This window comes from Pseudophryne corroboree, chromosome 2, assembly GCF_028390025.1.
Source record: "Pseudophryne corroboree isolate aPseCor3 chromosome 2, aPseCor3.hap2, whole genome shotgun sequence".
In the NCBI taxonomy this organism is placed as follows: Eukaryota; Metazoa; Chordata; class Amphibia; order Anura; family Myobatrachidae; genus Pseudophryne; species Pseudophryne corroboree.
In genome coordinates, this window is record NC_086445.1 from 922,729,680 (window position 1) to 922,753,319 (window position 23,640).

Here is a 23,640-nt window from a genome sequence, read left to right on the forward strand (position 1 = left end):
ACAGCCGGTCCACTGTCTTAACACGAAGCCCCTGCACTATTGGCCATCATTTAATAAATGGAATGGTGCACCTCATGGTTATAGTTCAACATGTTACCTCAAACAAAACTTTTTACTATTTCCTTCACTTGTTCTGATCCAGAAGGCATTGTTACCTTCCCATTGCAGAGGCCACAGGTGATTGCTGGATTAATTATAGACCTTCTAATGAGTACCCGCAAGGGATTGTGAGAGGATGAGGAGCTTCTCCTGTGACCTTGGCCACATAGCACTGTATGTGTTGAGAGTCCCAACCAGAGTCCTGTCCATTTCTCTATGTTCAGAACCCAAAAATCAATCTGACGTCACTTTCAACCTCTTACTACAGCAGTAGTCAGAAATTGTGCTAATACTTACTTGCTATCAGACATGCTTAGAGCAGTAGAATATGTACATGCTAACCCTTTGCACAAACACTGTCTGAGAACATTCCTTCCCTTACAGTTATACATAGTCCCACTATGAACCTATTCTCTCGCTCCCCAGTTTCATCAACCAATCCCGACTGGAACCTCAATGGTGCAGTAACTTTGCTTGTTTCAGTTGTCATCATACTTGGCAGAACTTAAAGCTACTGATATATTGTTTACATGCACAACGTCAATCTAAAAAGTGGAATCTTGTCAGAAAAGCCTCTTATGTTAGAACTCACCGGTTCCACTCTGATTTTTATCAGCAGCATAGATTCCCTTCCCAATTGATACAGTAGGTGTACCATGACAGTACTTTCATCACTCAGTAGTTGGTGACACTTGTTGATACCTGGGACATATTGCAGACACTGGGTAACGGTTCAATCGTGTCCACTATATGTATTCCAATGTAGTATTTAGTCCCAAACTGTCAGTGACTGAGAAGGGATCAGTACAGGTCTTTAGTACTTCCTGAGGGGTACAGACCCCAGTTTGGACCCAAGTTTAGAACCAGGGCTGCTTTAAGAGTCTAAGGGTTCTGTGTGCAGTGGGCCCTTCACCGTACAGTGTAACCCATGTTGTTATCATCACCATCTTTCCAGAGAGGTCTTCGAAAAAGATCACTCATGCAAGAAGATAATAAAGACTCTTTTCTTTCTCTTCTCCTTGTGCCATCTTTACCACAACAACTGAAAGTTGGTGCCTTTGGCAGTGAGTATGGTGGGTGGGGTCGATGCACGGTATACTGGTGAATCTGTTTCTGTTTCTGTGTGGCACCCCCTTGACCCATGTGGCCGCATACCTACACCCATTATAGATAACCAATATTTGTAACCTTTATAGATCTATTTCTAGACAAGGGAGTAGAATTGTGCAAATGTAGATTGTAGGCAAAGTTGTTCATTAACCTACCAGTAAGGGTCAAGTCCCATAGGCAGATGACATCATTTATATATTAAAACAATCAGAGAGGCTGTGAAGGATGAAAAAGTTTAATATCACCAGGGATTAGCAGTGTCTGCTTGGCTGTTTGTTCAGTTCCTCAGTTGAAGCAAAAGTGTATTCACAGGCGATGGAGAAATAACACATGCAGGAATAGTCAGCATATAACGTAAGGAAGAAGGCAATCGATTTAAGGCGCTACTGAAGGTATAATGTGACTTTTCAAAGATGGTTACTATAATATGTCTCCTTCACCTGAGCCTAAGCTTATATGCTACACATGTTCATCACTATCATCAAAGAAATACCTCCAACATTTTATTTTAGTTATATTTATAATTTATAGGGTGCCATTTATTTTATCATTAAGTAGTTCTGTAACAGATGGCCAAAAGGCTGTGTGTTCTAAGGAAAGTACATCACAAAGTTGTGTACTTAAACTGTTTAAGATGACAAAAATAGTATTAATAGGTTGACGTGGGTTAATGCTTTATGTAGTTATTTATTTGTGGTTTGTCTAGAAGTGCCTGCTAAATGTGTATTTGTTGTACTTTCCCTTTTACATGGTTTCCTGTTGTTCATGCTGTAGTAAATAAAATACAGTCAATTAAGAAGGTGAAACGTAAGCTTCAACATAGCAGGCACCCTGTCCGGTAGACTAAGGTAATGTGGGAGACCAGCCAGTGCTGTTTGAAGGGTGGCATTGTGCATTGTAATGAAGCCTTTGCTCATTAATGGGATCTTAAGGGATACAATTTTGAATAATATCTTAGAACACGTACAACTCACAGTACAGTCTATGCTGTTAAATATACCTGACCTCACCACATCAATATGATAGATAGGAAAAAAAGGTCATTTTGTTTACAGAAATGCCTTCCATTCACTATAGTTATTAAACAGACTCTGAATATAATTCCAAATCTGAAAGAGATGTATGTTTTGGATGTGGCAACCCCTTTAAACCCCGGCATAATTATAAAGATGCGTTAAAGAAAATAAATCATTACTCAATTACTTTGCTGTCCTCTTTCTAGCCCAACCCCCACATTTACTCCCCAGACCTACAGTAATACAGCTTCATGTTCCTCTAGTACCTGCACTTGTCTATGTTCTAGCTGCGGCATTCATCTAAAGGGAAGACTGTGGGAAATGTGAGGTATTATGATAAGAGATTGGAAGTGGCACAGCAAAGGTTTAATGGGAGTCTTTCATCTGCCGCTGCATCTTCTGAAGCACCTCCTGCATTCTCCGCAACTGCAAAACATAATAGAGATTACATAGACAGCAAGAAACATTTGTCATGTTTTAGTCAGTACAGTATTACAATGGGAAATGTACAAATACAATTATATATTAGTATATATATATATATTTACTGGACATAGTAGTTTGTAGAATTTTATTACACCCCTCCACCCCAACACTTTAAAAACCAAATGGTAACACAACTAGCTCCAGCCATTGGCCCTCATTCCGAGTTGATCGCTCGCTGCCATTTTTTGCAGCGTAGCGATCAGGCTAAAAATCGGCTGTTCTGCGCATGCGTATGGTACGCAGTGCACACGCGCGAAGTACTTTCACACAAAACTATGCAGTTTTACACAAGCTCGAGCGACGCTTTTCAGTCGCTCGAGTGTTCGTAGTGTGATTGACAGGAAGTGGGTGTTTCTGGGCGGCATCTCAGCGTTTTCAGGGAGTGTGCTGAAAAACGCAGGCGTGCCTGATAAAAACGCAGGAGTGGCTGGGGAAAAGGGGGAGTGGCTGGCCGAACGCAGGGCGTGTTTGTGACGTCAAACCAGGAACTAAACATTCTGCAGTCATTGCAAGGTAGGAGTAAGTAACCTTTCGGTCGCACTTCTGCTAAGCTAAGATACACTCCCAGAGGGCGGCGGCCTAGCGTTTGCACTGCTGCTAAAAGCAGCTAGCGAGCGATCAACTCGGAATGAGGGCCATTATCTGTCAAACCACACTCAGATCTGTCTAATCTACATCCAGGTTTACCTAAACCACATCCATTCCACACAAACCACACCCACATTTTCTCAAGGCCATATACATTCCAGATTCTTGAGTCAGGACAATCCTGGCAAAAGAGGGACTGCTTTCGCGTTATGATTTATGTTGATCATACTTGTTTAAGTTTTTATAAACTTAGGAAAAATATAATGATCGTGTGTTAGTACAGACGAATACCTTTGGGGAAATTTACTGAGCTTTTGGTGGGATCGCCTGAAACCCCCCCCCCCCCCCACCCCCCACCCCATACTTCATCGATCAACAGCAGATCCCATTGAATTCCAATCCACACATAAACCACTGTTTACCAAATTGAGCCCCTGTATTACCCCACTAATAGTTACCACCAGTGGCGGCTTCAGTGGTGGGACTGTAGCACCATAGACAAACGCAGGGGGGGTTCCGGTTGCTCAGAAACCCCCCTCCTCTTGACAGCTGGCTCACATTATGACATTAGCAATGGTATATAATATGATTACTAGATCTGCTGCCACATCATGCAGTTTAAGGGACAGAGCAGAGCTGCTGCACATGCCCAGTGGTAGCAGCTTCTTCTACCAAGTTTGCCGTGTGTGGATCTGAGTCCTCAATCAGTGCATTGGGCCAGAGAGTGGCTACCAGGAAGAAGAGACAGTGTGTATTAAAAGGTTAAACATACCATTGTGAATAAATAGAAAAACATAAAAGAACCAGTACTGCACTTTCTAAGCACAAATTCCCTCACCTCATGGTAAGGCCTTACCATGAGGTGGGAGGATGTGTGCTTAGAAAGTGCAGTACTGGTTCTATTATGTTTGTGTATTTATTTACAATGGTATGTTTAACCTTTTAATACACACTTTGTTTGATACATCCTATCTGTAGTGTTAATATTAATACTGTATTCCATACAGTTTCCAGTGTAAAAAAGACCAATGTTTACATTAATGTCCAGGGTCGTTACTAGGTTCTTCTACCGCTCCCCCAGACTCCTGCACTTGCTCCAACGTTCCGCAAAGTGGGAGATCGTGGACTGGCATTTGGAAACCCCCCTCTAGAACTCCTGCGTTTGCCACTGTGTAGCACAGTCCACATTTCAAATAGAGGAGCCACAACTGCCAGTGTGTCCTGGCCAGTGATGTTTGGCAGTGTTTGAGGTGGCAATTACTGTGGCTCCCCTATTTGAATTTTGGCCTGCACTACATCCCAACCTCTGGAGCAGCCACCGGTTACCACTCTACTATATCATATACAGGTACATTTGGAATCACACCTATGGAATCCTATGCGCATCAGCAAAACTTTATTTTGTAGAGGTCATTTTTCTAGTTATTTCAATAGTTTAAGTGTTTCAAACTTTTCTTTCTATTATATAATTGACTACTGTATACTTAACCCTTAATGTACTGTACTTAAAACATACAGTGCATCCGGAAAGTATTTGCAGCGCTTCACTTTTTCAACATTTTGTTATGTTACAGCCTTATTCCAAAACGGAATAAATTAATTTTTTCCCTCACAATTCTTCATACAATACCCCATAATGACAACGTGAAAAAAGTTTTTTTTAGATTTTTGCAAATTTATTAAAAATAAAAAACTAAGAAATCACATGTACATAAGTATTCACAGCCTTTTCTCAATACTCTGTTGATGCACCTTTGGCAGCAATTACAGCCTCAAGTCTTTTTGAATATGATGTAACAAGCTTGGCACACCTATCTTTGGGCAGTTTCGCCCATTCCTCTTTGCAGCACCTCTCAAGCTCCATCAGGTTGGATGGGAAGCGTCGGTGCAAAGCTATTTTCAGATCTCTCCAGAGATGTTCAATCGGACTCAAGTCTGGGCTCTGGCTGGGCCACTCAAGGACATTCACAGAGTTGTCCTGAAGCCACTTCTTTGATATCTTGGCTGTGTGCTTAGAGTTGTTGCCCTGCTAAAAGATGAACCAAGAGCGTTCTGGAGCAGGTTTTCATCCAGGATGTCTCTGTACATTGCTGCATTCATCTTTTTCTCTATCCTGACTAGTCTCCCAGTTCCTGTCGCTGAAATACAATCCCCACAGCATGATGCTGCCACCACCATGGTTCACTGTAGGGATGATATTGGCCTGGTGATGAACGGTGCCTGGTTTCCTCCAAACATGATGCCTAGCATTCACGCCAAAGAGTTCAATCTTTGTCTCATCAGACCAGAGAATTTTGTTTCTCATGGTCTGAGAGTCATTCAGGTGCATTTTGGCAAACTCCAGGTGGGCTGCCATGTGCTTTTTACTAAGAAGTGGCTTCCATCTGGCCACTCTACAATACAGGCCTGATTGGTGGATTGCTGCAGAGATGGTTGTCCTTCTGGATGGTTCTCCTCTCTCCACAGAGGAATGCTGTAGCTCTTACAGAGTGACCATCTGGTTCTTGGTCACCTCCCTGACTAGGGCCCTTCTCTCCCGATCACTCAGTTTAGACGACCAGCCAGCTCTAGGAAGAGTCCTGGTAGTTCCGAACTTCTTTCATTTACAGATGATAGAGGCCACTGTGCTCATTGGGACCTTCAAAGCAGCAGATATTTTTCTGTACCCTTCCCCAGATTAGTGCCTCGAGACAATCCTGTCTCGGATGTCCACAGGCAATTCCTTTGACTTCATGCTTGGTTTGTGCTCAGAAATGCACTGTCAAGTGTGGGACCTTATATAGACAAGTGTGTTCCTTTCTAAATCATGTCCAATCAACTTAATTTACCACAGATGGACTCCAATTAAGCTGTAGGAACATCTCAAATATGACCAGTGGAAACAGGATGCACGCTCAATTTTGAGCTTCATGGCAAAGGATGTGAATACTTATGTACATGTGATTTCTTAGTTTTCTATTTTTAATAAATTTGCAAAAACCTCAAAAAAACTTTTTTCACGTTGTCTTTATGGGGTATTGTGTGTAGAATTTTGAGGGAAAAATTAATTTATTCCAGTTTTGAATCAGGCTATATCATAACAAAATGTGGAAAAAGTGAATAGCTGCAAATACTTTCCAGATGCACTGCTGTGCTGTGTGCAAAATAGTGCTGTGTGAAAATGTCACCCGACTCACCTCTTCATCTTTCTCCCGGATGAGTCTCAAGGTGTCATGGTCTGGTGATGGAGGCACGCTGGGGATTGGAAAGTCTGTACCACTCTCACGAGTTAGTTTACTGTCAGGACAGAACAGCAAATACAGGATATCATATAAAGAATTCATTTTGTTTTTACTGTATCCATTATGATACATCAGGTTATAAACCTTATCTATCCTTATCTATTCTCAACATCCCACCAAGAATTTGTGCATTGGAATCCACAGATGTTTTTTGCAGCTTTCTAATGTTAATAGGAGAACATCTGAATCTGCATTCCAAAAACTGGGTAGACACTATACAATTATCAGGCTGATCAGCCAATTGTGTAATCTGTGTAGTGTGTAGGCATGATGGTTTTGCGGAGACGCTAATAAATGGGCCACAAACACTCGGGTCCGATTATCTAAAGGTGTACAATTTCTGACTTACATGTATGTTGGCCATTATGTAACAATATAGTTTAGTGTGTGGGCATTCCCGATAATTTCACCCTATTTCCGTCCATAAAAACTGTCTGTTGAAGGAGATACACAATTTTTCACAAATAATCGGCAAGTGTTAACATAAAAAGGCTTAGTGTCAAGCGCCGTTATTAGGAGTTTCACTGTGAAAAATAATCAACCCGTTTATATGATTGTTTGGAAAATCGCTGTAGTGTGTGTCCAACTAAATGCTATCCACACAATATTGATGAATCATTACAATATCCAATGCTGTGATACAATAAGTTATAACAACATATCAGTTTTTAAACCGTCTCATGCAGAGGCGGATTGGCCATAGGGCTTACAGGGAAGATACCCGGTGGGCCGACGCACCTGCGGGCCTGTTTTGTTTGAGGATATGTAGTCCTATTTATAGACATAATGAATAAGATGCAAAATAATTTGCATATATGAAAATGTCTTTGTCACTTAGCCTGTGATTGCAGATTATCTAGTGTATGCTCTGTCTGCCTGCTTGGCTGACATATAATATTGAGTGATAGTGATTGGGATACGCGGTTGGAGTAATAAGCAAGAAAATATATCTTTCTAAAGAATGATATAGTTTCCTAAATTCTGAAGGTGTATCATATAATGTGCTCATAATATTTAATTTTATTTCCTTTTAACTTCCCCCTTGATGCTGGACATGCCCACTATCTGGAAAGTCTTGGGGGGAGGGTGCTGCTGCCATGGCCCATGGCTAGACCTTACACCTCTGGTGCTGCCCATGTGGGGCCACTAGTACAAATTTTTCCAGGGTCGCTTTTTGTTCCCAATCCGCCTGGTCTCATGATATGAGCAAGAAGTTAATGGTTCCCTTTTAATTAATCCAATAGGGATCGTACAGATGTATGAAATCCATGAGGGGGTGTGGGGATCCCAAATGAAAAAAAATCTGTTTTGGGGGTCTCCTGATTATCAGATATACAGTATAATCTCTGTAACTTGCGTTTTCACACACCATCCGCGGTGCTGGAATTCGGCTTATACTTTCATAATGGGACTTGTGCACTAACCAGGAATACTGTACAGTTTCTGTGTGCATATATACCAGAGTAATAAAAATTAAATAGTACAAATGTCAGTCAGGACCTCTTGCCCTTTGCTCTCTAGGCTTATTTACAACATAAGCATTTTAGGATAAAAATGAAACTTTTTAACTAATTAAGTGGGTGCTCCAAAAATTAGGCAGGGCCTTAACATTTAATTTTTACTTTCACTAATTCGGCCCATAGTCACCCAATGGTCTCAGTTCCCAAAGCAAAAAGAGGGCGAGATCCCAGTATTGCAACTTCCTACATGATCCCTGACATCTTGCTACTTAAATCATGTAAATAGTAGACTCATTGGATAACACTGAGCTATGTTTTCCTTCCAGCCATTGGAGTTATTTGTCTGCTACCACTCTGACCATGTGTACATACTTTCGGTTCCGTTCTCTGACCACCCGCTGTGTCAGGTTCTGGATGCACTGGGCCCGGTAGTTCTCGTAGTGGGTCTCTCGGGTCACATCTTTAAGGTCTTGCATGTGAGTGCGGATCAGCATCGTGCGTAGCTTGACAAAGTCACAGTGCTGCTCGTTCTCCACTAGGGAAGATGGAACGCTGTTAGAACAGGCAGCAGGTTGAGCTTATTGTAACGTACATATTCATCCATAACTGACATGTATCCAGAACTCTATTAACCTGTTTTATTTTCTATTATGTTGCTCAAAGCCGTCATGTTTAATAATGAGCTAATTCCCCGCCTTGGAAGAGAATGTGAAAGTCATTCATGAAGTTGTGGCAATGCAGTGCGATGGGCATTTGTAACATGCTGTTGTGCCTATATTGCATGAAAGGGCAGAGTTATAAAGGGGAGGTCATGGGTCAGCATCATCTGATGGGAGGAGCTTGTTGGATCAGACCAATCCTTGCTGTGTTCAGGCTACATTCTGTCTCAGGCAGCAAGTTTAGTTGCGCTCTTCAGACCCCCAAACTTATTGGCTTCTCTGAAAGCTTTAATAGGATTTAAATAGTTACATCCCACAACTTGACATCTCTTTTTTACCGGACATGTTGCATAAAACAGGTAAATGATGCCACCCACTGGTATTTGCACATTGGGTCTGATTAACGACACTTTATGTAACAACCATTTATGATATAATTCAAGAGAATTAAAACATATAGAGAAACTACTGTATCGATTGCTTTTGTCTGATTTATTAATACAGGTTGAGTATCCCTTATCCAAAATGCTTGGGAACAGAGGTATTTTGGATATCGGATTTTTCTGTATTTTGGAATAATTGCATACCATAATGAGATATCATAGTGATGGGACCTAAAACTAAGCACAGAATGCATTTATGTTTCATGTACACCTTATACACACAGCCACAGGTAATTTTAGCCAATATTTTTTATAACTTTGTACATTAAACAAAGTGTGTGTACATTCACACAAATTATTTATGTTTCATATACACCTTATACACACACCCTGAATGTCATTTAATACAATATTTTGGTCCCAAGCGTTTTGGATAAGGGATACTCAACCTGTATATGTGGTGATGTGTTTTGGTATTGCACTAATGTACGGTAGTTTCTCCACTCCACTACCACCTGCAATATGACCTACATACAGTAAAAGCATGAGACTCCTATCCCATGACGCAGGTGCTACATCAGTGTAATAAATGTACACCCTGAAAATTATAACTATGGGGAACAGGAATCCCAATTATCATTATGATGGTTCCACATGGTCAAGAATGGTTGTGTAGTGAGGCACCAAGGAGGCAGGAAGGAAGCATGGTGTTGAATTACTTTAAATACAGAATGTATAACGATAGGGCACTAGAGAGAATAAAATTAAATTTGCTGGGAAATATCCTGCAGATTGTGAAAAAAAACCCTTTAGGACAGAACCCTGATTAAATTAACCTAACTCTATTTTCTAGATTTCTCATGTTAGAGTTAATATTAGCACATCATAGTCTAATAATAATAATAATAATAATAATAATAATAATAAGTTACAAATGTCCTATACCTGTCCTGTATGCAAATACCTTTTATACAACCACAGACAAGGAAATATGTAAATCTTGCCCTCAAGCTACAATTTACAATGACAAAGTGTAAAAGTGTATAACAATAATCCTAAAATATGCAAATTATTCCAGGACATAGTTGACGTTAAATACATAGCACAGCAATAACTTTCCCAATGGCTACATATTACTGCTCGGGGCTAGCTGTACCACTATGGGGTAGATTTACTAAAGCTTCTAAAACTGAAAAAATGGTGGTATTGCCCATAGCATCCAAACAGATTCTACTTACCACTTCTCTATTGTATTCTAGAAAATGATTAACAGAATCTAATTGGTTGCTAAGGACAACATTTCCACTTGTCTGTTTTAGAAGCTTTAGTAAATCTCCCCCATAGTGGTGCAACACATCATGTTTCCTCTTTGACCCTTATTCTTAGATACAGAAACACTACTGATATGCTGTGTGCTGCACGGGACATTTATTTTATACTTATCTGTGTACTGATCTGATTTGTGTATTTATAGTTAATAGCTTATACATATATAGAAGCCAGCTCTGTGGATACTTGCCACCCCCAATATTTGTGCTGCCTCAGCCACTGGCCATAACTATATGAGATACATATGTTTGTCGATGTCTACAGTCAATATGCTGACATCATTATATCGATCGGAGAGAATTGTTGTAATGTTATTTCAGGCATTGTAATGGTGACTGCATTATAACTTTAAATATGATGCTTTATTAGAATATTTAAAGTAATAATGCCAATGCTTTAAATAGTATTACAACAGTTTCTGCAATCTTCTGTCAATATAATGCTGTCGACAGCATCCACATGGACATAACGTATCTATACCGCATAAGTATGGTCAGTGATTGCTGGCAGCATCCATATGGACATAACATAACTTTTTCCATTAAAATGTGTCTTATTCGCAGAGCGATGCAAATAGGATGCACAAGCAGACTCTGCTGATTAAAAAGACACACGGCATGCTTATAGTCTGTGTGCGGCCGCAACTGCATCTGCACATGAAATGCTGCGCTACAGTGTTTTCCTGGACACAGTGTAGCTACAGTGCAGATACAGGTACCATCGTATGCAGATACAGGTGCGGTCGCACACAGAATATAGGCATGCCGCATATCATTTTAATCTGCATGAGCTGCTTGTGCATTTTATTCACATAGCGATGCAAAAAAACCCACATCCAACTCTAATAAAGTTGCACAGGACCTGTCATCTCCCTCACGCGAGGCATCTCCTGCTGCATTGCATATTGAGGCAAAATGTATGAGGACACATCTGTATCTATTCCATATAGATGTGGTCAGTGACTGCTGGCAGCATCCACATCATCAAACTAAGTACTACCCCTCTATGCATGGTATTTCTCACTCATAGAGGTAATTTGAGGAAAAAAATATAGCTACATGGGGTACATTCATCAAGTCAACACTCATAATGTTGAGTCACAATGTGAGCATGCCTGACATTCATCATGTCGACACTGATAAAATGTCATCATGATTAGAATGTTGTCAAAATGTCCCTGGTGGTTAGTGTGATGTCCTGATGACTTCTGGCAAGTCCTGCACAATTTACGGTAAGTATTGCTAATCCATACCCCTAAACCTCCCTCTAGTGATTAGCCTAACCTCCCTCTGGTAGCCTAACCCTAACTCTTCCCCTAGTGCCTAACCCTAACTTCCCTTCCTGCAGCCTAACCCTAGCCATCCACTGCCAGTCTGTGCTGAATGTCAATGTTAAATGTCTTCATCATATCTGCCGACATTATGGTGTTGGCATTATGACTACATCCCATCTACATGTATTCGTATGTGATAGTGAACTCACATTACTAGTGGAAATAACCATGTGAATTAGTCTTACCTTCTACAACCCCCCAGGGGTACAGTCGACCCCTGACACGCTTCCCATTAATCTCCACAATGGTGTTGGAGCCAATCACAGCAAAGGGAATGCTTTTCTGGAAAGAGACAGGCAGTTAGGAAAATGTCTTGTACCCACATGCAGTATGAAACACAGCCTACACATTTCCAAATCCATGACATAATTACTATAATAATTACTGGGCCTTGTAGTTAAAAGTTGGAGTGCACCCAGTGGCGGATTTTACCTATGGGCTGCAGGACTGCAACCCCCCAGGAAAATCCGCTACCTCAACTCAGTGTCAGTGAAGTCAGATGCTGTCCGTGACTGCATTGGTTTCACTGTGACTGGCAGTGACTTCCTATTGGAAGTCTGTCCTACCTGTCAGTCACAGACACTACAGACAGTCCCATTTGGAGGTGTTTCCTCCATATGGGACTGTCAGACCGCGATGCGATTGGCAGAGAACTGGATTCCTGTAGGAAGCTACTCCCTGCCTGATTGGCGGCGGCATACACACTTGTTGAGAAAATGAGCGTCTTCACTCAGGAAGGGTGAAAATGAGCGACGTCGCTCATTTTCTCGGCAAGTGTGTATGCACCTTAACACCAGCTATGTGTCTATAAATATTGACTTCCTGTAGAACTTCAGTCACGGGATATTCATTCTGAGATTCTCCAGCTCATAAGCCTAATGGTAGCAAATGACAACTGGAGACCAACAGGTCTTATTGTAACTATACAGATGGCGTTACCTTTAATTCCATATCCTGAGTCTTAAAGTCTTCATCTTGATCAGAGTCACATTCTGGAAACTGATAGATTTGAATTCCAAAATGTTCCAACTCCTCCCGGATCTGTGAGAAATCAGATTGTATTGAAATCATATGCCAGTAGTTCCCAACTTTGAGTCACGGCGCCCTAGAGTATCAGAATTTTTGTCATGGCGCCCATAAGTCAAAAGTTATGTGATGAGGGACAGGGTTGTGCTTCTGTTTCTCCACATAGTTTATGACTGGAAGTCACAAGCACTGGTTTTGGCTATTACATTGACCATAAATAATTTGAATTGGGAACTTTGCGGTCTGCGGTAGACCGCAAGGTTAAGTGGAGCCAACCACAAGAGTGACCCCACTTAACCTCGCGGTCTACCGCAGACCGCAAAGTTCCCACCATTGGATAAAATGGAGCGGCACTGCGCTACATTGTATCTACAGTGCGCCGCCTGACTGACAGTTCAGGAACGCACAGCCAATCAGGAGAGTGCCATGACGTGGAGCTCCCTGATTGGCTGAAGGGACCCTCTTTGACTGCAGTCACAGGGGGGCCCGCCAGTTGGGTAAAGGGGATCCATGTGTAAACATGGATCCCCTTTCAGTGCGTGGTCCGGGTATTCCGTTTTTTTATTTTACCAAGTCCCTGGATTATAACTGTTAAGAAGAGGACAGATCTACACCAGATTCTTTGTAAGTATAATTTAATTTACAGGTACCCCTGGACTCTACTGGACAAGGGGACCGACTGATTCGTGTCAACATAGGTAAGTATATGTATGTAAGTGTGCATGTATGTTTAATGAACTTTTACTATCACGGTGTGTGTGTTTTGTTTTTATTTGGGTATTTTTTTGTAGTAGAACTACAGGTACCAGTGGGCCCGTTATTCCCCCGCATGCTGGTACTTGTGGTTCTCCAAGTACCAGCTTGCGGGGGAGGCTTGCTGGAACTTGTAGTTCTGCTACAAAAAAAACATATTTTTTTTACACAAAAGGCTATCAGCCTCCCATCCGCCGCCCTTGGATGGGGGGGACAGCCTCGGGCTTCACCCCTGGCCCTTGGGTGGCTGGAGGGGGGGACCCCTTGATTTATGGGGTCCCCACTCCTCCAGGGTACCCCGGCCAGTGGTGACTAGTTGGTGATTTAATGCCAAGGCAGCAGGGACCAATATAAAAGTGTCCCCCAGCTGTGGCATTATCTCTCTGACTAGTGGAGCTGGTGTAAAAAACACGGGGGACCCCTACGTCTTTTGTCCCCCGTATTTTTTGCACCAGGACCAGGCGCAGAGCCCTGTATTTTTACAACCAGGACTGGCTCAAAGAGCCCGAGGCTGGTTATGCTTAGGAGGGGGGGACCCCACGCAAATTTTTTACCAGATTTTTAACTCTTTCACACCCCTTCCCACTGATAAACATGCACGGATCTCACGGATCCGTGCATGCCTATCAGAACACGGTAAAAAAAAAGCAGGTCTATTTGAAAACTGCATTTTTTTACGATTTGTATTTTTTCACGGCAGTGTTTGGCTATTGCCGGCAGTGATTGTGAATTTGAATTTTTAGTAAATTACCGAGTTGTATAAAATAACAGGCGTATTTGACCGATGGTGTATTCATTCGTATTTTTTTTCTTTGACTTCCAAAAAAAATACTGCCGAGATTTGAGTTTAATAAATTCCAAAGATGAAAAAACACCAAATCGGTCAAAATCGTGAGCTTAGTAAATATACCCCATAGTGTGCCAAAGAAATATGAATTGTGTGGTGTCCGCCAGTAGCTGCACTGACTGGTGACACCCTTATCTCTATCATTTCTCATTTTGTTCTGTCTCCGTGTAACCTTGTTGTAGAGCAATGTGCAAAATGCTCTTTATAAATAAGTGATAGTAACTCCATTAACTGATGTCTTGTTAGACACATGCAGCGAATGATAATCTTGTGGCTTTATCTGAGATAATGAGATATAAATGCCATTGCAGCTAGCCCCTACTGAGTATTAGTGATGTGTTATTGCTACTGCAGGAACTGGAACATGGGGTGCCAAAGGAGGGGGTGACTTGCAAAGATTTATATTCCCTTTATATCATAGCACAGGGAAATCTTGTTTATTTGTTGTGGCTGCTTTTTTGTTAGCATGAACCGATCAGAGAGTTTCATGCCTTTAAAGTAATAGGGTGTTTGTGTTGTGTACAAAAAAATTATGTTAAAAGAAAATTCTCCAAATCCCCAAATGTATTAATTATCAGGTAGTAGACCAGAAAATTATAATTTCTTATTGCGGCAATAGGAAATTGTGGGTCCTGTTACAGTATTTATTGAAAAATCTATTCGGGGACAGGGGCTGTCCCTGCGATGTGCTAGAGGTACGATGGGCCTAATTCAGATCTGATCGCAGCAGCAAATTTGTTAACTAATGGGCAAAACTATGTGCACTGCAGGGGGGGCAGATATAACATGTGCAGAGGGGATCGGTATGAAATACCTCCAATCAAAATCCCGACGGTCGAAATCCCGACAGCAATTGACCGACGGTCAAAATCCCGATAAGGTCAAAATCCCGACATGGACAAAATACCGACATTTAAAATACAGACAAGGTTAAAATATCGACATGTAAAATGTCGACCGGTCAAAATACCGACATGCATTTTTCATTGGGTTTTTTGTGTGTGCATGTCGATATAGGTCGTCATGGAGACCATATTAGTGTACCGCGTCCCCTCGCATGGCTCGCTGCGCTCATCATGCTTCGGGCACAGTGCCTCGCTGCGCTCGGCACACTATTATATTCCCCCTCCAGGTCCACTGGGATGGTAATGTATGAACAAGTCGGTTTCAATGAAAAAATCATGAAAAACTCATGTCGGCATTTTGACCTTGTCGGTATTTTAAATGTTGGTATTTTGTCCATGTCGGGATTTTGACCTTGTCGGGATTTTGACTGTCGGTCAATTGCTTTCGGGATTTCGACTGTCGGGATTTTGATTGGAGGTAAATTGACTGCATCCCGTGCAGAGAGTTAGATTTGGGTGGGCTATATTGTTTCTGTGCATGGTAAATACTGGCTGTTTTATTTTTACACTGCAATTTCGATTTCAGTTTGAACATACCCCACCCAAATCTAACTCTCTCTGCACATGTTATATCTGCCCACCCCCCCTGCACTACACATTGTTTTTTTCCATTAGCTAACAAATTTGCTGCTGCGATCAGATCTGAATTAGGCCCAGCGCTCGCTGATGCAATCATTTTACTTCTTGGTGCGGGAGCCGGCGGAACCATTGTGCATTCCGGAGCTTGATAAAGTCGACATTTTAGCAGCCATATGTGAACTGCTTCTGGGATGGGAAACAGGGGACTGCAGTAGATATTTCCAATATCTGCTGTAGTCCTCCCTAATATTTGCGGGTAGCTGCAAATACAGATAGGTCGCTATATATTTGGACACTGACACATTTTTTGCTATTTTAGCCGCTTGCCAAAACATATTCAGATTACAGTTATATAATGAATACGGTTTTAAAGTGCAGACTCTTAGCTTTAATTTGAGGGTATTCACATCTAAATTTTAGACAGGGTTTATGAATTACGACTGTTTAATACGTAGCCCCCTTTTTTTCAAGGGACCAAAAGTAATTGGACATTGGACTACAAAAGCTGTTCCATGGACAGGTCTGAGCTATTCCTTTGTTATTTATTTACAGTATATATCAATTGAGCAGGCAAAAGGTCTGGAGTTGATTCCAAGTGTGGCATTTGCAAGATGTTGCTGTGAACCCAAAACAGGTTGTCAAAGAAGCTTTCAGTGCAAGTGGAAGAAAACAGCCTTAGGCTGCAAAAACAACAAAAAATCCATCACAGAGAGATAGTGGGAACGTTATGAGTGGCCAACTTGTCAGTTTGGTACATTCTGAGTAAACAATAGAGCTTGGCAACACAAACAGTCCTGGACATCCACGGAAGACAGTGGTAAAGAAAAACCTCTTTTTTGGTAAAGAAAAAACTCTTCACAATATCCAGCCAAGTGAAGAACACTCAGCAAGAGGTGGGCCTATCATCATTATCCAAGTCTACCATAAAGAAAAGACTTCACAAGAGCAAATACAGAGGGTTCGCCACAAGCTGCAAATAATTCATAGGCCTCAAGAATAGAAAGTCCAGATTAGACTTTGGCAAAAAAATAAAATAAAAAAAATTCTAAAAAAAAGCCAGCCCAGTACTGGAGCAGCATTCGTTGGACAGATGAAATTAAGATCAACCTGTACCAGAATGACGGGAAGAAAAAAATTCTGTTGAAGGCTTGGAAATGGCTCATGATCCGAAGCATAGCACATCGTCTGTAAAACACGGTTAAAGAAGTATGATGGCATGGGCATTTAATGGAACTGGATCACTAGTGTTTATTGATGATGTTACAGAAAACAGAAGCAGCTAAATTAAGTGTACAGGGATATACTGTCTGCTCAGATTCAGCCATATTTAGCAATACAGATGGACAGTGATGTACTGCAAAAGCAACCCAGGAGTTTTTTAAGGCAAAGAAGTGAAATATTCTACAATTATCGAGTCAGTCACCTGATCTCAACATGATCGAACATACATTTCACTGGCTGAAGACAAAACTAAAGGCAGAAAGACCCATGAACAAACAACAACTGAAGACATCTGTAGTAAAGGCCTTGCAAAACATAAAAAAGGAAACCCAGAAGTTTGTGATGTCCATGGGTTACAGACTTCAGCTGCAAAGGATTCTCAACAAAGTATTAACAATGTAAATTTTATTTATGAGTATGCTAACTTGTTGAATGACATTTGGGCCCCTGAAAACAGGGGACTGTGTATAAAAATGGTTGCAATTCCTAAATGCTTCCTATGATATTTTTGTTCAAGAACTTGAATTAAAGCTGAAAGTCTGGACTTCAATCATATCTCCACTGTTTAATTTCAAATCCATTGCGGTGGCATACAGAGACAAAATTCTGAAATTTGTGTCAGCGTCCAAATATATATGGACCTGACTGTATAGTTTGATACATAATTCCCTCTGAGGTCACTGCTCAAAGCATAGCATTCCACACCAGGAAAGAGGGGGTGATGTATCAAAGCTTCTAAAGTTGAAAAGTGGAGAGTTTGCCAGTATTAACTAATCAACTTCTAGCTGTCATTTATCAAGTGCATTTTATAAAATAAGTAGAAGCTGATTGGTTGATACATCTCCTGAGTGTGCCAGCTATAGCACTGGAGAGGCACAGCGATTTTCACATGTTAAGTATCTCAGTTGCTATTGGGCAGCGCAGTACCAGTTCAGCACTGTCTTCCTCTGAACATTATTTTTTAAGTATAGGAGAGGAAAGCACTTGAAGAGAGCAATTAGCATACTGGACAGTCGCTTTGGAACTCTCTCTGGCTAGGTCGGTGGGAGTTGTGTGGAGAATATATATATATGTTTTTTATATGTTTCAGTGAACATCCTATACTTTAAAATCAATACATACAACTCCTTTCAGTCTCCCCAGTGACAGGTCCGCCTTAAAGAGAGATCCTCTTAGGGATATTTGCTCACTCACCCTCTGTTTCTTTTGAATCAGCTCTTTAGGTGTCAGACTGTCAGCTTTTCCCAAGATTGGGACAATATTCACTTTGTCCTGCACTGCTCGCAGGAACTCTATGTCCAGAGGCCGCATTCTGCAAAACACAGTCATATGCTACATTATAAATGCTGAGCGAGAAATCATTCAGTGACATCCGTATTCCCCATAAGGCTAAGATGATTACTGGGTGCCAGGTCTACCATTTAAAACAGGCACATGTATGTGTATGACTGTATACACTCTGTATGTGTATGACTGTATACAGTCCGCATGACCACTATAACCAGTATAGAAGCTTGCAGCATATGATGAGTATTGTACTTATGAAGAGTGTATCTGAACTCTCTGTATATATATTAACCATATACTGAAACTTGGCCATAGAAGGAATGTTAGTTCTAAGCTGCCTACCAGGCTTCTGTATGTCATTTAGCCTAACACACTTAGCACTTGTTGCGCACTCTCAATGGAGACAGTCATCTGGTGGGGTGAAGTATTGAGAATGAAGCCTAGTAGTTCACTAGTAACCTGGGACATCAGGCTTCAACCTTGGCTTATCCATCAAAATCGCTCCTCCATCACACACAGCTATAAACACCCCAAGCATAAAAAATTTCAACTCAATGTAAAACTTTAGAGAGTGATGGATTTATTCATATACAGTCCAATAGGAAAAAACAGAAACGATTTTGTAAAAGTCAACAAACTAATGGATGGCTAACAGGAGCGGTTTAGTAGAGGAGGGGGCCCATGTGTGGGTGTGGCCAGTGTTATGTAGGAATGTACACCCCTTATACTGTCAACCCCAATTCTTCCTAAATATGCCGGTGGCTGTCATTGCATAGTGATCGCCTCTGCCTGAATGATAGGCAGAGGCGGTCGCTGGGTGGGAGGGGGCGGCACGGCGGCATTTGTCTGCCGTTTTGTGGGCTCGGCCCGGCCAATGCAGGCGTGGCTGGACCATGCGGGAGACGTGCCACAGTGGCTGTGTGACATCACACGCAGCCGCTGCGACCCGGGCAGCGATGAGTAGCTCCCGGCCAGCACGCAAAAGCTGCGCAGGCCGGGAGCTACTCCTGAAGTGCAAAAGCATCGCCGCTGTGCGATGCTTTTGCACTTCTGCGATGAGGCAGGGACTGACATGCAGGGCGGGCTAGCCCTGTGCTGGGCGTCCCCCCGCATGTCAGTGTTCCTGATCGTAAATTTAGCACAGCTACGATCAAGTCGGAATGACCCCCATAGTCTCTTGTACAGCGCAGCATATTCCGTTGTTAACACATACACAAACACACATAATTCATTTGGGAATTAGGTGGGCTGGCACATTGAATGTTGACTTTGAAACACTAATCAAATAAGTTATTATCCCAATAAATGCAGTTCACATACCCATGTCCCAGAGGTGACAGGAAGTACAGACAGCAGTGTACACGCGTGTCTTGGAGATTCTTGCGATTTAGGCCACTCTCATCTCTGAAGTATTGCTCAAATTGCTGGTCAATGTAATCAGCCACTAGTTTCCAGCTGGAGGGAACACAAACAGAGTTTAGAGCCAATATCACACCTGTGCAGTGGCGTCGAGAGGGGAGGAGTGGTTACTAATTACCCAAGCCTGATTGGGAAGCCTGCAATGCTGCAAATACAGGTATTTCTATGTTTTTGTAGAGTTATGTCCACACCTCCTTACATTAGGCCATGCCCCTGTAGCCCACCCAACCCCACTTTCTACGCATCTAGATCTGTGTTCTGCAGGGAGACTGACAAGCCACAACAGCAAAGGCTGTAAATTGTATAAATATTATATGAAACACACCACGGTATAACAGGTTCATCATTAATGAAAATAACTTTATTTAAAAATACAATAACTTTTCAAGCTAATTTTGAACAAAAGCAATCACAAGATTTTAGAAGGGGGTTACCAAACATGTTGGGCCGGATGTAATGGCTTGCGAGACGGCCGGAGTGCCGAGACTCTGGCAGAACTCGTATGTTTTTTTAAAGCAGCTAATTTTTACAAGGCAAAACCAACCAGGATTTGCCTTGTAAACGTTTGCAGCTTTAAAAATTTTTTATCGAGTTCGTCCCGAGTCTCGGAGCTTCGGCCGTCTCGCAAGCCATTGCATCCAGCACAAAATCTAAGGTAGGTTGGTTACCTAGCATTGAGACAAACACAGATTTTTTTTTCTGTTGGACTGATGCAGAGTGGGGCATATGCTTATTTGCGCATTGTTAAATACACAAATTTGCACTATGCATGCTCACACAATGAGCACAATGCTGTATGTTATTGATGCTAAGCTGCTCACATCCTGCTATAAGTATGTTTCTGTCATGAGCCACCGTTATATCTCATTCCTGTTTGCATTCTGTTTATGTTTTTATGTTCTCATTCCAGGTTTTCTCATGTACCTGTTTAGGCCATTATGTGGTGAGTCTGTGTAACTGCAACCTGTCTCCTGTTTGTGTGGCCTGTGCAGTCTCACTTGTCAGATAATTAGGCCATTATGTGGTGAGTCTGTGTAATTGCAGCCTGTCTCCTGTATGTGTGGCCTGTGCAGTTTCACCTGTCAGATAATTAGGCCATTACCTTGTGTCTGGCTTCCAGCCATCCTGATTGGGGCTTGCTTCCTTTATTACCCAGCCTGCCCTTCACCTGACGCCGGTGATAGATACATGTTCCTGTTTGTACTAGTGTCCAGGCCTTGTTCTATGGTGAATCTTTAACCTGTGCAATCGGTGCTGTAAAACTATTTGTTATATCCTATTCAGTTGGAATCCTGTGTACCCTGTCCTGACAGAATCCTAAGATCATTACCCGAACCTGAATTCCTGCTTCAATGAGAACCAGTCAGCTCGTATGAGATCCTGTCTGCCTGTGTTGAACCCGTGACCTGGAGACCTCGTCAGATTGGTACCTGACCAGAATCAGCTGGCCTTGTATTCAGGTTTTTGTGGAGTTTCCACACAGACACTGCTTGCCTGCAGTTCTGTATTATAACATCTTTGAGCATTGTTGCTTTCACAGTCTATTTAGTAGCTTATAACACCTTTGAGCATTGTTGCTTTCCCAGTTTATAAAGTTGCTTATAACATCTTTGAGCATTGTTGCATTCACAGTCTTAGTCAGGTTTCCTCTTGTTCACTCTGAATCTCGGTTGGTGCCTTGTTATCTCGTAAGACCTGGGGGCATTGGAGTCTGGGCGGACCTAATTTGCCCATTCAAACGCGGCTGCTATAGGAGAAGACTAGCTTCACAGGTGCCAACCGACCACTGGGGGGAATAACAGAGTCAGTGGATAGAGTAGATATGGCTGCAATCACTCTTTCCCAGTTGCAGCTCCACACAGGAGTACTGGAACTCCCCAGTTGCCACCCAGTCCCCAGAGTTCCAGATCTCAGTTAATAACCGTTTTAATCTCAGCATCAGGCTATGGGGTATATGTAATAGGGTGCAAGTTCTAAGAACTACTGCAAACTTGGAGATAAAGGCCTTCAGGTTTGTTAGCAAACCAAAAAAATTAGTAGCTGGACAAAACAATGTTGCACTGCAGGTGGGGCAGATGTAACATGTGCAGAGAGAGTTAGATATGGGTGGGTTATATTATTTCTGTGCAGGGTAAGTACTGGTTGCTTAATTTCTACACTGAAATTTAGATTTCAGTTTGAACACACCCCACCCAAAAAGGCAAAAGCATGTTGATTTGCCTTTTTAAATTATTGGTGCTTTAAATCTGCATCTTAATTGCTGAGATCACCCTCTTACATATATTTATAACAGACATCAAAAGGATTCATATACAGGGCCGAAAGGGACTGTTACCTCGTACATGCATGGGATTAGCAATCTCTGGAAAAATATGTAAATAAAATCAATAAAAGTTTAATTAGTTACTAAATGGAATGTATTTATTTTTTCTTCTTAGTGAAGTCAGTAGCACAAAAATGTATATAAATAAGTTGATCTTGAAACGCCCTCTATTCATGAAAGGGTTACATAATTGTAAAGTACAGTAGAATATGCTGGCACTACACAAGTAACTTAAGAAAATATAATAATGGTTCTTGACATGATGACAAATTGACAAATTACCTTCAGGCTGTGTGTATAAGGTGTATATGAGCATATATATATATATATATATATCAAAGAAAAAAAGACAGCGGCACTCGGAGACTTATACATCTAAGCAGATGTATTAAACATGTGTCAAAATGTGTGTTTACTTCACCTGGACAAAGGGGCGTTGTGGCCCCGAAAATGTTGGTGCCCTTTTTGACACATGTTTACTACATCTGCTTAGACGTATAAGTCTCAGAGTGCCGCTGTCTTTTATCTTTGGTGTGACTAATTACTTCAGAGGGCACTGGAGCAGCATATTCTATACAAGGAAGTGCCGGCCCGACCATTCTTTGTATGTATGTATATATATATATCTATATATATACATATATCTATATCTATCTATCTATCTATCTATCTATCTATCTATCTCTCTCTATATATATATATATATATATATATATAATATCCCAAAATAGATGACGCTCCACCTTTGAAAAAGTCACGTGGAGCGTGATGAAACGCGTCAGGACCCGCCTTCACACACACCTTGCTCAGGTGTAACTTCTAGGTGCACATCGACTTAGATCCACACCGGACCTTCCCGTTGTTATCTCCCATCACCAGCGGCATCAACACGCACGCCGCCACAGTCAGCTTGTGAGTAGACAGCTTTCTCCCCTCCGCTGCACAGCTTATGTGGGCAATACAGGATTCATATGCCGAGGACGCTCGGCTCTGACCAGCCCACCGGAGAGGTACTGAGATCTGCTTCAATTCAGTGATATACAACTAATTTAATTGGGAAAACATCTGTGCACCCTGTTCACCATCTGTCTGTACAGCAGTAATTGACGTTATTCTGTGGAACACGGACTTTTACCATCTATAACACGTCTGCTATTTTAGCATCAACTATAAGAAATTACAGACATCATGAGACAATTGTAGTGTGATTTACCCCTTTAATCATCACATATATATTACCGGTATACATGTTTGCAACTATTTTTTATATTTATATTTTTTATTAATAAATATTGCAATTTCTATACGTTGTCTCTCTTCTCATATATACACTTTTCCTGACATTCAGCGCAGCCGTTTGTTCTTTTTCTGTTTCTGTTCCAATACTACACATAGTATTCCGGCAAGCGCAGTCTCTCAGGAATCGTGGTTTTAATAAATATATCTTAATTGGTTATTTTTATTTTTATTTATACTTTCTAATTTACTCTAATGTTGAGGCGCTTTTTCCAGCAGCTTTTTTTTTTGTTTCTCTGG

The 23,640-nt window shown here is 41.5% G+C and overlaps 1 protein-coding gene across 3 annotated transcripts in view; it reads right to left on the minus strand.

Annotated features, from left to right (window-relative positions):
* Nucleotides 1-1,428: 1,428 nt before the first annotated feature.
* The window catches only part of LOC135050059 (septin-4-like), a 91,873-nt gene continuing 69,661 nt past the window's right edge, over nt 1,429-23,640 (minus strand). For all 3 annotated transcript variants that reach the window (XM_063956171.1, XM_063956169.1, XM_063956170.1), the window contains 7 exons: nt 19,683-19,817; nt 18,270-18,387; nt 12,684-12,785; nt 11,930-12,026; nt 8,413-8,575; nt 6,476-6,575; nt 1,429-2,651 (listed from right to left, as the gene is read on the minus strand). In XM_063956171.1, the coding sequence (XP_063812241.1) occupies nt 2,592-2,651; nt 6,476-6,575; nt 8,413-8,575; nt 11,930-12,026; nt 12,684-12,785; nt 18,270-18,387; nt 19,683-19,817 (775 nt within the window). In that variant the 3' untranslated portion in view covers nt 1,429-2,591. The remainder of the gene's footprint in view (nt 2,652-6,475; nt 6,576-8,412; nt 8,576-11,929; nt 12,027-12,683; nt 12,786-18,269; nt 18,388-19,682; nt 19,818-23,640) is intronic.